General features: G+C 39.2%; 1 protein-coding gene across 1 annotated transcript; it reads left to right on the top strand.

Annotated features, from left to right (window-relative positions):
* Positions 1-10,723: 10,723 nt before the first annotated feature.
* Positions 10,724-15,781, top strand: LOC113732970 (protein LONGIFOLIA 1-like). The gene is made up of 4 exons (XM_072083011.1): positions 10,724-11,231; positions 11,368-12,864; positions 13,110-13,317; positions 15,069-15,781. The coding sequence occupies exons 1-4, from the start codon at positions 11,082-11,084 to the stop codon at positions 15,653-15,655; spliced, it is 2,442 nt and encodes an 813-aa protein (XP_071939112.1). The 5' UTR covers positions 10,724-11,081; the 3' UTR covers positions 15,656-15,781.
* Positions 15,782-16,046: the final 265 nt, after the last annotated feature.

Below are 16,046 nucleotides of genomic sequence, written 5' to 3'. Positions count from 1 at the left end.
TGATTTACAGGCTTATACTTTGAGGTTCAAAAACCAATTCACTAACGAATGCTGAGGTATTTTCATGGGCCAGTCGTCCATGACCTTCATTATCCAGCGGTTTTACTCTGAAAATTGAACCGTGCGAGGACTGAACCACAAAAAAAAAAAAAAAATCTTGCGTAAGGGAGGATACCTTGGTTTAACCATGTAGGTACAGGATGCAAGCATAACCACTCGCTGATTGGTTTATTTTTTCAGTTTTTCAGTGTTAAGTTGCAAGTAGCTAGCTACTAGAAAACATTTTTTATTTTTGCAATGCGCATAACGGAAGGCTGCATTGATTTCTGTAGCTCACTGAAATAAAAGGAGGGACAAGAAGAACAAGCAAACCCAGGCAAGCTTACGGGATGAATATATACATATATATATATAATGGATATGGTGGTGGAGGGCTACGAGCTCCAATTATCTTGTTTGCAGCAGATTCTGGGCGATGATTATGAATAGAATATCATCGCAATGATGTCATCCAAACCTAACCCAGAAAACGGGGAATTCTTTTCTTTTTTGTTCTAAAAATAAAAAAATAAAAAGAAGTTACCACTAGCATTCTTGTGCCGACGACGAACACAAAGATGTAGTGGCGGCAATGCATCTTCTCCGAGGTATACAATAAAATTGGTGTAAAGTAGCGGTAAAACTGCAACCTTAGTTTGTCGAGTTGCATTCAACCGCATCGAAACCTGACCCTCTCAACTCACCTAAATGAATCTTATTAATTAACTCGAAAATACCTTGCAATTAAGTGACATTTGCATCATTAGATTAGATGTGTTTGGTCAAAGAATCAGCTCAGCGGCAATTTACTATTCAGTGTTGGCCTTGGGTACCATGCGAGGAACGTTTCTGATCATCTGATCATTTCTTCTTACTGTAATGTATTGTATATTTGTATGGCATGGGTCTGTGTGTGTGTGTGTGAAGGACATGTGAAGGGAGCATGCAGCAATGAGAGCGAGCCCATTGCCTTTTGGCAGCTTGGATGCTCTTCCCAAGCAAAAGTGGAAAGCAAAACCCTGCCAAAAAAAAAGTACTATAATGCCGGTACGTTTTTAAAGAGGGACTAGTGAGGAGTAGAAAGAAACTCTCTCTCTCTCTCTTATCATATTTTACCATCAAAGCCTAAATTAAAGACCGTTGAGCATCTCTTTTGTTACCGCATCCCTTTCACTTTTGTCCTCTTTCAGTACCATAAAATATCACTAATCACTTCTCCTAGGAGAATGTACCCGGATACCAGTAGTATAATGCATTTAGTTTTCCATTCTCCGGTCGTCCTCCCGCCTCCTCGCCACTCCATACCCCCATAGTCCATCTTAGTTATAATGATGATGCCCAGCTATAGGAGAAAATTGGGGTTAATTTTGTTTAAGAGATCTCTGATACCAACCTTGTTAAAGATCGATCACATATGAGTGATAATGAAGGCGAAAGGGCATAGGGTAAAATGAGGATTCACGTGATAATTAGAAGAGCAAGATGTAGCATAAAGGCAACCCTCCCGCCCCCATCCCCATGTTAAATTGCAGACGCTCAAGTCATGTGCAGCTAGCCATATACAGATGAGATGGTGGATTCATTCTACCTTGTTCTTTAGGATAAAAAGATGTCATGTGCATGTTAGGTAATGCTCATCTGATTCTACCTTTTAGATTAGATATTTCATATTTGTGTGTTTCTGACTCTCTTGCTCGGGTCTTGACACCTTTTTACCGTCCATTAATTGGCTGACATTAGATGTGGAGATCACTTCTTGATTCGTGTCTGTATGATGGATGATTTAGACCCGTTGGGGGGCGTGGTGTTGTTTTTTCCCTTGTTTACTGCTACTATCCCCGCAAGCATTGAACATGGTGGTGGTCTGCTGTCATTATGCTTTTTCCTTTAAGCCACAATATGTCAGCCTTCTTCATCAACATCATCAAATGAAGTAATGAACTTTTTTTTTTTTTTTTTACATTTAAAAGAAAGAAAAGAGCTACTACATTTTTACATGCCCGTTTCTTGCCTCAACGAGTTGAGAGCAAGTCAACTCGATTGGCCCGTGACTATGCTTCTTTTGGCGGATGATTAAAATATATAGAAAGAAGAAGAGAATAATATCTAAACTGTGCATCTGACATCTGTTTCGCTGGTAAACAGTTTTGGGAATTACACATGATAAAGAAAAACTGTCTGGTTGATGTTATATACTAACAAACAAGTACTCCAAAACTAGCCAGCAATAGTACTGTAGTATATATAAGCTGGTGAGGAATCTCATAGTCCGAGAGAAAAAGAAGGTGGGGGGGGGGTGGCAGATCTTCAAAGTGGTCCAACTACTGAAACCCGCGAGGGGGGAGGAATAGGAATAGGAATAGGAATCAGAATCCCCATCTCTTCATCATTGATTCAGCATTCCCAAATCCAGAATCTGCCCAATCAGCGATTAACATAACATATAGTAATCAAGGAGAAGGATTCTCTCAGCATATGCGATGATGCATTGTATCGAATCGGGGAGCACATTGCCCGCATTTACTCTACTGACCTAGCAATTAGCACAGTGGCCTCTGCTTGCTTGCTCCTTTTCTCTCCTCTGGATGTGTATAAACAAATTGGACCCGCTGCAAAGTTATTAGGAAACAACAATTACCTTACATTGTATTAGACAGACACGGCACGCAAATTTTTTTTTTTAATGGCTAAAAGAAAAATTAAAAATAGCCCATTTTCATGAGCATCTGTCTCACTTGTGCATAGTATAATAATGCAGTACTGGTTGAGTGCTCTGTCTCCGTCCTTTTATACTTTGATGATAGGTTGAGAAGAAGCAGGGGAATGTGAAACCCAGTGAGGATTTCAGGACGTAAAGATAGGGAATGTGTAAAGAGTGCAGTGCACCGGCTGAGTGCCCCACCATTTTCACCTGTTGGAGTTTGCAGTCTATTTTTCTTTTACAGAAGAAGATGAAGATTGGTGATTCGCACTCATTGAATGCATACAACTAGTTAGTTTCTTCCCAAAAAAAAAAAAAAAAGGTATACTAGTTAGTGAAAACTCATATTTTAAGAGTAATGACACATCTTCCTGATTATATAGAAAATAGCAACTACATATATCATGATTTGTAAATACAAATATAACCCTTTTTTTTTGTTAAAAATTAGAAGTTATAGGCGGTTATTGGATATTTCTATTATTTAGCTTTTTATTGCGACGGTAAATAAGAAAAAATGAAAAAGTAACGAAAAATTTTAGGGATCAATCTTGTATATACTGTCAGTATATATACAATCATAGTTAGATATATAACACATGTGCAAAATTTGAATTTGAAATCAAAATTTTGTTCATGTATCATCCATTCAACTGTGATAGTATATACACATACAGTGCGTATGAGATTTACTCAAAGTTTATATCATACATTTTCTTCTACCTTTATATATAGTAAGATATATTGTATCATGTGTTTGGTTGTTCCCCTTAAATTAAAATTTTGGTCCTTCCCTCGCAGAGATTTGATAGTTGAACTTCTTATACAGCTTCAAACTTGCGTATTTTTCACCACTAGATTATGGTCTCGTTGGCTTTTTGGTAGACGTGTATCACTTTGGTTACACAGTTTGGATTACAACAAGAATTTGTACTTCAAATTGAAATCAAAGTTTTTTTTTTTTTTTTGGGGTGTTAATCCGCTATTTATCCACCTCACGATCTACATCCACTTGGGACAGAGGGGTTATTACGGAGGAGTGGATAACCTTATGAAACAGCAGTGCACGGAGATAGGAAAACCCAAGCATGTCATTGTTTCAAGTTTCAACAGAGATCCAAACAGCAGAATTTGCTTGTCTTGTGGCTTTTATACTTCATTCTTTTGCATCCTTCCATGAGATTGTCGTATGGCGCAAAGTGAAAATTGCAAGTTAGTATTATGATGTAGTTCGACATTTTCCTTCCTGGGTTATTATGATCCAGTCCAATCCTTGAAAGTAGACTGTTTTAGGGGAAATTAAAGGAAAAAGAGTGATCAAAAGGGTAGAAAATGTAGGCATGGCTTTGTAGAGAAATGATATGTGTGTCACCGGTATTTCGTCCAGCAACATATCATCTCCAACGTGTAATGCATACATGTGGACTAATGATGTGTCCTGCTCCTATTTTTAATTTTTTTATCACTTTAGTAGTCTGCTGTGTGTGTGTATATATATATATTGAAATGATCTGCTGTCTTTTATCTCTTGGTCTTCTCCCTCCAGTCCACAATTTGAGTATTAATGTCAAGAATCCACTCTCCAACATTTTTCTCTGGTAAATCGTATCTTTTTCTTGATCCCCTTATCCTTTGATCTCTTCTTTTCTTTCCTCTTCCTTGCTCCCCAAAAATTTTAGAACGAGCAAGATAAGACATTGAAAGACAACCACACTCGCACATCTGCGTCAAACACACTAGAACCTCTGTTTGGATTGTAAATTATTTGAGATATTTTTACTGTATCATTTTTTGTGCTGTGATGTATGTGAGATAAAAAAGTAATTGAGAAGATAAAAAGGTGTATTGAAAATTGTAATGGTGATGTAAGTAAATATATTTAGGCAAATAATCTCCTGTCCAAACACTAGTGATCTTAAGTTTGGTCGATCGTGGGAATTGAAGTTGCCCCCGCGCGCCCGCACATATAAATATATGCCTGATAAACTAAATAAATTAATGATTGGCTTCAGAACTGATTTGTAGATTTGGTTTTTTTTTTGGGGGGGGGGGGGGGGTGGAGGAGAGATTTAGAGGAAGAAATACACCTGGATTCTTATCTTGGAGCTAAAATGGGGAACGAAAGCCTATAGTACAGGAGTAAGATAGACCTTCTCGTTTGTCAAAAAAAAAAAAAAAAAACTAAAGGAATATATTTTTTTCCAGAGATGAAAACTATTGTATAACCTAATCTATCCTACATTAAGAGAGGAGCGAATCTAAGGAGGCCCTACATTAAGAGAGGGGCGGACCTAAGGAGGCCTAGGGTATCCTACACCAGTGGATTATATCGTAAGACCCTTTTGTAAGGAAACATTTTGAGGTGGCACTGTGATGTATTTTTGGTAGATGTACTTGGCGGTGATGTTTATTACTGCTCTGCTTTGTATGACAAAGAAAAATAATCAAAGCACTTTTTGGAGGGAGCTACACTAAACTAGTAGCAGAATAACAGCGGGAATTAATTAGACTAAAAGATAGGAGGGGCACATCACAGGAAAGGGCGGATGTTGCTTTTGCAGATTTAAAAAGCAAAAATAGGTAGAATTTAAGAGGCATTAATAGGTGCTAAATAGACCCAAATGGGGAAACCGGAAAGCAACGGAGTAGTTCTTTCTTTTGTCCTCATTCCAGTCATCACAAAGAAAGAAAGAGCAGCCTCAGCGCAGAGTACTCCTGAAATACTACAACTACAAATATTTTGGTGGCCGGAACCCACCCCCCCCCCCCTCTCTCTCTCTCTCTCTGGTGGGAATGGGATGGCTTGATTAGTGGTTGCAAGTTTCCATGGACAGCGCCTAAGTGTTATTAATGGCATACATAAGCGAGGCAGATGTGCATCAAAGAACCCTGCGTGTATGTATGAAGAAAGTTACTGATGTTCCTGCAGGGAACGTATACATCTGTAGTTTTGCAAATATAGGACGATTTTCACTTTATTTCCTCATTAACCAATCAAGATTGACTAAGTCGGTTGATTCGGATCATCCTACGTAGACTGATTTAGAACTAATTGACGATTCACACTCAATTATTGGTGAGTGTTGAGCAGATAAATTTAGAGTTTTCACCGCTCCAAGTTTATTTACGTGTTTACCATTATTTTCCTTTTATTTTATTTTATTTCGCCTTCTTTTCATTCCAAAATTCAAATAGACTCTTCAACGCTTGGTTAATTAATTTCTCTTGTTAAGATCCATAAAAGTATACATTTCAACTCCATTAACCTGACATTATTCGAAATTCATCTTGATCGCTATTTTTTTTTTTTTAACTCCAGCAGAAGAAGATGAGTGAGATTTAAGAAATAGAGAGCACGAGAAGAGGAATTTATTTATTCTAGTAGGCCCATTAATATTTAATAATAGTACCATATTTGTCACTGGAAAACAATTTAAAAAAAAAAAATGGTGTGAAGCCAATGCAAGTGGCTGCGAATAGATCGTGTTTTCAATTTTATTGACTAGTACTCCTTCTGTGTGAACGACACACGTTGCTGCAAAAATGCATACACAGAACTCTCTCAATAAATGAACGAAGCCCACGGGGACCTTGACTGGTCCAGCTAACTACCAAGTTGCTGAACATCATAAAAATCCCCAGACGGTTGGTTACCTTCTTTATTTAGAAAGTTCTTGGATTAGCAAGAGATGTTGAGACCAAGGTTCAATCTGCTTATTTGACCATTCATGCATGGTGTGCCCAGTCAATCAACAAGCAAAGTATTACTTCCCATGCAAAATATTCTTACGTAATTGATTGCTTACGTTTAGAAGTTACTTTCGCACCATGCAGAAGGAGAAGAAGAAGATCGGGGGTAAAGAAAACCCATAATAACAAAAGATTGTTGTCCTTGATTTTGAAACACAAACGACTAACTCGTTTTTTCTTCCCTCAATGAATAGTAAGTTGCAGCAACTTCATCCATGGATGAAATTAGAGCTGGCAATTTGTCCCAAGTCCCAATGGGTTACCCATGCCCAAAGGAACTTTGGGCGGGATGGGTATTATAATTTGGTATTGGGTTTAAGTTGGGACACATCCCAACTATACCCATTAATGAATGGGAAAGGATGGGAAATACTTGGGTACCCATTGGGCTCAAATGGCAAGGGCTCTGTTTGGATTAGCTGTTTTTGGAGGGTGTTTTTGAAATATTTTATTGTAGCAGTGTATATGAAAAATTTTTACTATAAAATTTTTTTGAAATATTTGATATACTAATGTGGATGGGATGTTTCTTGAGTTATTATATATTACTGTAACATTGTATTTGAAAAACTTATTTTTTGAAAAAATAGTCAATCCAAACGGAGTTTTAGATTCAAAAATTATCTTTAACAATTTTTATCGTCATACTAGCGAATATAATCTAGTAGTCTTACTAGTCATTATCCACAAGAATTTCCAGCATTTCAGTTAGTTTAGACCTGTCATCCTTGGACAATGATGAGGATAAATATTCAACATCCTAAGGACCTTGGCCATCTTGATCTATGTTGGAATATGGCTGTATATCTATCTTTTCCTTTATTTGTTAATCTAATTTTTGGTGGGAATCTTGAGTATAAAGCACTTGCATGTTTATTTAATAAAACTAAAAGAAATTTAATAAATAAAAAATATTAAAATTATATTAAAAAAATGAATTAAAGGAAAAAAAATATGTAGAAAATGGATTTGGGTATTGGGCGGGATCAATCTAAACCCATCCCAAAATGATCCCGCCCAAATTAGTCCCAAAACACATATGGGTATGGTTGGACCCAAACCCATATGACTCGGTTCCATCTCAAACCCAAGCAAATCCCGCCCATCCCGTCCATTTTGCCACCTCTAGATGAAATGAATCATTTTAGATTATTAAATTGATTTTATTTCTTTTCCTTTTTAGGACTAGAAAACATAATACTATGTGGTTGGATGGTTAAAGTCGTTTTACAGTAACAAAAATGGCGGTGGCGCAGAGCCGCAGCCAAGATTGGAGATTTCCATCACGTTCGTAAGGTAAATTAAACCATCCCAACTTATGTGCCTCGTAATTTGTCACTGGCATTAGCATCACATAATTTACCTCAATTACTCTTCCCAGTCTTCTCTATTTACCGTTTGGATTGGCAATTTTTTCAAAAATAAGTTTTTAAAATACAATACTACAGTAGTACACAAATAAAAATAACTCAAAAAACATCTCATTCATATAATATATTAATATTTTTAAAAAAATTTATAGGAAAAAATTTTTATATATACTGTTACAGTAAAATTTTTCAAAAACAACTAATCATACGAAGAAGGACGAACTCCTTCCAAAAGGCTTGGCTACGCAAGTTTAAGGTAAAATTAACCAATTCAATGAGTATTTAAGTCGCGAAAACAGTAGAAATCTGTTTGGATTGCTCAGTTTTTCAAATACTATTAAATTTTTTATAAAGTACTTTAAAAGGTACTCTAAAAATAGTTTAAATTTTTTTTAATGTTTAAAAAATATTCTAAAATATATTTTAAAAACTCTTCTACTCTTAAATATTTCAAAATATACTATAAAAACTCTGGTACAGTAAAATTTTTTAAAATTACCCCAAAAAATAGCTAATCCAAACGCAATAATGTTAGGGGACAACGGTAAGCGTCCTTTTGGGTCATAAAACTGAAATTGGCACTTTTGAAAATTTTTTTCCTTTTTTTTAAAAAATTTTTTGAGTTATCTGAGTAGTAATAACTCTTTCTGGTATACACGCACGCAAAAAAGAAAAAGGCATGCTCCAACTCTCACCATCCTTGTGATTCACCTTATGATCCAGAATAGTACTTAAACGCTTCAACTTCATCCAATTTGCAGTTTAATTATTTAGATTCCGGATGCTCATTTATCCCATAATGATGACCAGAAGTTATCTAATCACGGAAATGGGGCAGGGACGGTTGCAGCCGTCCTGCACGATTAACGGTCCAGATTTTCCCTCAAAAATTTGTGCGGCTGAGATAACAAGATGTAACTCGTTTTTCGCGCCATGTGTGGGGTTCGTCACTATCTGTTGTGAAAATATATTTTGTGAAAAAAAAAATTATATCATGTACAAAGAGAATTACGGCCAGTTGATAATGACTACAATTGGCAGGGACGGTTGCACCTGCAACCGTCCGTGCCCCGCGTCCTCTAATCACCGTCTGGCTTCCCGGTACAGAGTTCAGCTGACAGATGTCTATCGTATGGGTTTCCTCGTGAAGAAGACGAAGAAGATGCAGATTTTGAGAGGGTCTAACTGACCGCTGGTGGAAATCAAGGTCGCCGTTCAAACTTTCGCAACTCAAGGAAATTGGAGCTCTGACACGTAGGGCATTGATCCGCGGACGTCAGTTAACCTGCGCCTGCAGGTCCTTGTGACGTATTGGGAGCAAATTCCTCAATTTTACAAATATTCCTTCGCATAAATGTTTAGTGCATTGAGAGATTAATCAAACTTTTATTTCGCTCGTAACTCGAAAGCAAAACAAAATACGCTCAACCTTCCCTTCCCTCCCCTCTAAGGTTGGTATGGGAGTGGAGGATTTGGATAGAAAAGGAAGGAAAAGAAGAGAAAGTTTACTTTTTGCTTCATTTGTTAGTTTTAAGTAGGTAAGAAAAGAAAGAAAATTGAATGATTAATAGTTATCAAAATGCTTCCTCACAAATTGGAAGGAAATGGGAAGAAACTTTGGAGAAAGTTTGATAATTTTTTTAAAATGCCTATTTTATCCTTTAAAAGGTTTTGAACAAATATTTAATGACTTTTATGTCTAAAATCATTCCATTAATTCTCAAAACTCCAAAACAACATAACAATCTCTTATATTCTCTCACAGCGTAAGCTTTCCTTTCTTTTCTTTTCTATCCTAAACTCCCAAACTAAGCCTAAGTGTTGTGAAAAATATAAAACAAAAAGAAAAAGCCTCATTAATAGTTTTTGATGCCACTGCTTATCTCCCTAATCATCTGATATTCACAATAACCTCCACATGATTAACTTCTACAATTCCTTGGTTCAACATGATTTCCTCGGTAGAAATAGCTTGAAAGGCCTCTACAATCACATTTCGTAATTTGCTTTGATATTTGTAAATTTTTTAATTAGGCTTTTAATTTCATATGCACGAGTATGGTTATTATACAATTTTATGGCATGTAAATTTCGATTGTAATCGTGAAAACAAATAAAAGGCCAGTTATACTAACATATGAGATTTTAATCCAAATTAATTAATGTAACTTTCACTGTTCTTTTCTTATACTCCAATCAAAACCAATAAGATTTAATACTTCATTTACAATTTTGTTATCTACAATTTATATGAAAATATTTTTAAAAATTTAATCACATGAAAAGAAAAAGAAAAGAAAATCTATTTTGAAAGAGAACATATACATAAAAATAAAAGACAAGAGATAAAATTATTATAAATTGGTGCATTTCATATCAAAACTTATCGCAAAAAAAAATCCTGAAAAATATAGAAGTACCATGTACATCTTGGATACGCGCAGATCACAAGGAATGGTATACGGATCCGCATATGATCCATCGGATCGAATATCCACCCAAATCATCAAGGCCTTGTTTGAATTGCGATTTTTCGTCGGAAAATTATATCATTTTTCGTAATCACATTTCCCTATCATTTTTTTTCCTCACATACATCAAATCGCTACAATAATTTTTTCAAAAAAAATTATGAAAAATGCAATCCAAACACAACTCAAATATGTTCGGATCACCCGAATCAAGTTGAACACCCCTAAGATTTGCGAAAAGGGGGTCGTGTACGGGCGGGGAGATGCATTAAATGCAGAAGCGGGCTAACATTTGCCACGTCATACGCGAATGCGACCAATTGGTCGAACCAATTTGGCTGAAAGGGCAGGTCAAGTAAAACCCCATGTGCTTAGGAACTTAGGAACGAACGGTTACTCTAACGCAACCCAACGAACGCCCTCCCTCGCTCTTTCTCTCTCCTCTCCGCACTTACTCTTTCCACCCTTTAAAAGAGCAGAAAGCGGGAGTCGCAAATAAAAGCAAGCCCTCTCTATACCAGACCGCCCAGAGTCCAGAGAGGGGGAAGAGAGAAACCGTATGGAGTGAAAGAGATGTCAGGGACGGGTGCTATTGGAGCCACCCCAGAGAAATGTTAAAGCGTCTCAACTCAATTAGTAGCATAGCCGTTAGAGAGTGTACGCTTGGGTGGTTTAGCTGACAGACTTGAGACTTGAGAGGGGATTGTAATCGTTAAAAGGGGAAAGAAAGGACAAAAAATCGAATCCACGATGATGGCGGGGATGGTGCAAGACCAGAATCTGGAGAAGCAGTTTGAGAAACAGATTGGGTGTATGGCTGGTTTTTTCCAACTCTTCGATCGCCATCAGCTAATCACTGGCAAAAAAGCCTATTCCACCAAGCGCCTCCCTCCCTCCAAGGTTTTGCTCTCATCTTCGTTTTTGCTTTTTCCTATGTCTCGCATTCATCGTTTTAGCAGCAGTACACGATACAGACAGACAGACTGACTGACTAACTGTATCATTTTTTTTTTTCTTGATGCGCCGAATTAATCAGGTTATTGATCAGGGGTCGGAAAATTCCGCCGCATCATCACCGGCTATCTCGAGAGAATTATCAAAACCACAAGCTTTAAAGCATCCGGCCACGCCAAAACCAGAGCAAAGCCAAATAGCTTCGGTGCCGGAACTCCGATCACCGGAGCTTCTACCGCCTAAATCGCCTATTCCTCTTCCCATATTTGAATTGAAGGAAGGGACGAGGTCATCCTGGAAGTTCTGCAAAGAGGCTCCCAGGCTCTCGCTCGACAGCAGAGCCACCGTAGACGCCAAGGGAAGCCTTCATCCAAGAGAGATCCGAACCAGCTCAGCCATCTCAAGTGCCAATGCCGCCGGCGATGGCGATGACAAACAACGACGATCCCCCAGCGTCATTGCGAGGCTCATGGGACTGGAACGACTGCCGGATTCCAACCCGGACCCGGAGCCTGCCAAAAAGGTCGAGCTAAGGAGATCGGCATCGGAGTCGAGGGTTTCCCGGGATCTATTTCAGTATCGGTGTATTGATGGTAACAGCAACAACTACTTCTTCCAAGTAAAGCAGCCTAATCAACAGCAGCATTCGGTTTCACAGAATGCGAATGCGGCGGCAATCGGAAATAAATGTCCATATTCTAAGGCTGCAAGGCCAGTGGATCACAACATAAACTGGTATTCAACATTCCCAAGTAATAACGCGAATGCCATGTCCCAACAGCCCAAGGCATTGAGCAGAGGAGGGATGGTTCCATCACCGTGGAAAGCACCGCCACACCGTAGAAGCTTTTTCGACACTGCTGATGTGTTTCCCGAGCCAAAGCAGGCGGCCACGGTTTCTGTGTGCGGAGACATTGAAAGGAAGCTGAAAATGAGAGGAATTGATGAGCCTACCAAGGATCTAGAAACGCTCAAACAAATCCTCGAGGCTCTGCAACTCAAAGGCCTTCTCCATTCCAACAGGCCTTTCGAGCAACGGAACTTGGTGTACGATCGGAGTTTCCCGTCCGAAGGTTCTCCGATAGCGGTAATGAGACCGGCGAGTCCGAGAATGGGGAATGATTCGCCAGCTTCAAGGTACGGAGTTCGCCGGAATTCACACATGACTTCTTCCGGAGAATATTCACCGACGGTGAGTCCGCGTCGAGAAGGGTCGAGTGACCGGAATCGGAGCACAAGGAGTCCGACCGGAGTCAGGAGTGAGAGTAACGCGAGGCGGCCGAATAACTCAATAGTGAAACCGAAGCCATTGAACGTTGAAACTCAAAGGCGAGCAGCAGTGGCAAATGAGTCAACGGAGAAGCGGAGAGTCTGCGGAGTGGAGGCACCCAAGGTCAGTTCGAGGAGAAACGGATGCTCGCCGGATCATCAGGCGGTGGTGATGAATCGATTACCAAGAAATAGGAGATCAACGGGTGAGATGTATCATAAGGAGAAGATAACCACGGTGGTTACAGAGGATGAGTCATGTTCCATATCCGAAAGTACATTCAGCACATCCTCTCAAACTGATACGGAGGTACGTGGACGTGACTCCTCTCTTTTCTTTCTTTCTTTTTTTTTTTTTTTATTATTTTGGCTAATTAATTTTTTTTTAAAAAAAATCTGATTAATCAAATTTGTTGGCTTCTAGTTAGTCAGAATTGTGTATTGTCGGATTATACTTAGGGAGGAGTAGTATTTTAACTTTTTTAGGAGGAGTTAGTAATAGTCAGTAGTATTTGGTTTTCCGATTTATTAATGGAAGTGGTGGGACTGCGGCAGAGATGGAAGGTGGAGGAGTACAGAGGAGGGAAGAGTCTTTTGGAGAGGTGTGATAAGCTGCTTCACAGCATAGCGGAGATGAATGCAGCCGACATGCAGCCGAGTCCGGTATCGGTTCTGGACTCGTCGTCATTATTATTCTACAAGGACGAGTCGTCGTCCTCATCACCGTCGCCTGTCATGAAGCGGAGCATTGATTTCAAAGAAGGTACGTACGTGAGTCTCTCTGTACTGTAAACCGCTCGTACACTAGCACTACCATTACCACAGGAGAGAGTAGTCTATTCCTATCATTCTAATGATGAAGGTGGTGGTGGTGGTGGTGATGATATTCCCACGATTTCTGTTTTGTTGACTTGACCCCCGCCCCCATTTTGCTTCATGAGATTTTTTACCCCGGACTGGACTGGGGACTGCTACAGCTACAACTACAACTACTACTACTACGAGTGGTGAGGTATGGATAGCATTACTGATTTTTCTTTGTGCTGACAGTCCCTCCTGTGTTAAACCCTGGCTTTGACTCTCTGGCCCATACCAATACTTCTTTTCATCTTTTATTTGGCCCTCTTTCTACCTGCTCTCTGCTCCTCCCATCTTCTACTCGAGAAATTCTTTTTTTACACTACTATCAGAGAAGAGGTTGAAAAAAAAAAAGAAAAAGCAAAAAGAAATTTGTACTCCGTATTTGACCTGGTCCACTTTCCTCTAGAAACGTTCATGGTTTTCTGGAGTCAGTCCGCAGTGTTTGGAAGATTACAGTCTATAGTTTCGATATAAACAATAATGAATTTCAAAAAAAAAAAATTTTTTGAAGCGTCTTGGAGTATATTATTAACCAAAATAACTTTTCCGAAATTCAAGCAATTATTGTAAATTTTGTAGTAAAAAAAAAAAATCATTGACTAGCTGATTCCCAATGGGAGTGCCGGCCGCTGGACCTGCACCCACTTATTAGTCGGTGGTATGGTATCAGAGCTGGTATTATGTACTGCCACTTACTGTATTAATTACTCACTAGTGGAGTGTATGGGTGTAGGGGAGTGACGCAGGCATTGAAGGGAGTTAAAAAAAAAAAAAAGTGTCCGTAGTCCGGGGGGGGGGGGTACTTTAAATTAAATGACTCACTGCCCTCCACTTCCCACCACAGTCGACTCATTCATTGATTGAGGGCTGTTGCTTAGCAGCAGCAGCAGTTTCAATTTAATCTTGAAAGCGACTGATTTCTCCTCCTCCTCCTCCTCCTCTAGTACTGACTGACCCTGCTTGTTTCAGACTAGCGGTGACAGCAGTGCATGACGTAGATACAACAAAAATAAGTCTAGGCATTAAAACAAACAAATAAATATAGGTACTAACACAATAACAACAAATTAAAATTTGTTGTGCCAGTATCGATACATTTACCCCATTCTTATACATATATATATAGTAGTGTTGTCTAGTCTCTAGTACTTTGCCGCCTACTGACTCCTTTCTTGCTCAATCAATCTAACCATTGTACTGGGGTAGTTGCGTTGCATCAAACAGGTAGCTTTTCAAGATCTTTGACGTGAAATTAAATCATAAATGCAGTTCCCTGAATGAAACAAAATGCAGGAAGCTGCTAGGACGCAGGCTTTTCGTAAAACGGACACATCTGAACTAAATAATACTCTCTGTAAAGTAAAAAGTAGAAGAAATGGTACTGACGTCGTCATTCCAAGTAAATTTTCGAGTGTTCACTTTGGAAAGCTGTGTGATTCTTTTAGGTGGTCCTTTGCAACTCCGCTGTCCGTTACTTGCTATCTTACAGTTGTAATGCATCGGGGCACTGCTACTTTGGTTTCAATTTTTTTATATGAAAGAAAGAAAAAAAAAAAAAACAAAGTACATCACGAGGACAAATAATTTCCGAATTTCTTGTTTATTCGTAATTTGGCACTCAACTTACCGTCTTAACCACATGGACTGGACCAGATCAATCAAGTGAAGTCGACGAAGAGACGTGGGGCTCCGTATTATTTCCTGTTGAATCAAAACTCGAAGCTGCCCCTGAAGACTATAATGATTTTGTTTACATCTCTCAAGTTCTCCTGGCCTCTCATTGCCTCCCCGAGGATTCTGATATCTTTCTACTTCTGGAGGAGCAGCAGTATCTCGAGGGAAAGGACATCTCTAAGGTTTCCAGGCTGCAGAGGAGACTGATATTTGACGTCGTTGCAGAAATTCTGGAACGAAACGGGCACTTGCCCCCCTGGAAGGCCTTTTCCTGGTCAGATTCTCGGACGGTAAAATCATCGGTGAGAAAGGTTTGGTCCGAGTTTCGGAGAATTCGGGAGCGGGACACTGCAGAGGAGGACTTGTTTGACATCATTCGGGGAGCTCTTGAAAAGGATTTGGCCGGAGACGCAATCAATGGCTGGGGAGAATGTCCCGTGGAGTTGTCGGAGGCAGTGTTGGACATCGAACGACTCATTTTTAAGGATTTAATAGGCGAAACAATCCGAGATCTCGCAGCATTTGGCTGTAAAAGCATTACGCCTCGTAGGAAGTTAGTTTTCTGATGAACCACAACCACAACCCCCCCCCCCCCCCTTTCTTCCCCCCGCGGCCCTCTTTTCTCTTTCCTGTTTTCGCTCGCCTTCTTTTATCTTCGTTTTTGAAAAAAAAAAAAAAAATTGGTTTGGCCACGACCTGTATCGGTGTTGCCTCTTCTGTCTTCGGTTTCCAGGAGTCTTGGAGTGTTAAAAAGAAAGAAAGAAAGGAAAAGAAAACGAGGGAGCTAATTTTCAACGGTTACTTTTGCTAGCCCCCCTAAAGTAAAGGGACCAAAGAAAAAGAATAATAAAAAAAAAAAAGTGTGAATGGAGAAGTGTGTTTGCGCTTTTTCACTTGGCTGAAGCGCATGTGCTAGGTGACAGGCAAGAATAATGAAGGGTTGCACGTGATTAGACT

Source organism: Coffea arabica, chromosome 1c, assembly GCF_036785885.1.
Source record: "Coffea arabica cultivar ET-39 chromosome 1c, Coffea Arabica ET-39 HiFi, whole genome shotgun sequence".
Taxonomy (NCBI): Eukaryota; Viridiplantae; Streptophyta; class Magnoliopsida; order Gentianales; family Rubiaceae; genus Coffea; species Coffea arabica.
Note: the sequence above shows the minus strand (reverse complement) of the source record. Positions and strands in the feature narration are given on the sequence as shown.

What these genes read in the sequence shown, in the direction of transcription:
- LOC113732970 (XM_072083011.1), top strand. Translation starts at nt 11,082, where the DNA reads ATGATGGCGGGGATGGTGCAAGACCAGAATCTGGAGAAGCAGTTTGAG. An exon ending in AGCGCCTCCCTCCCTCCAAG is followed by an intron (nt 11,232 to 11,367) that starts GTTTTGCTCTCA and finishes CGAATTAATCAG; the next exon opens with GTTATTGATCAGGGGTCGGA. An exon ending in CCTCTCAAACTGATACGGAG is followed by an intron (nt 12,865 to 13,109) that starts GTACGTGGACGT and finishes GGACTGCGGCAG; the next exon opens with AGATGGAAGGTGGAGGAGTA.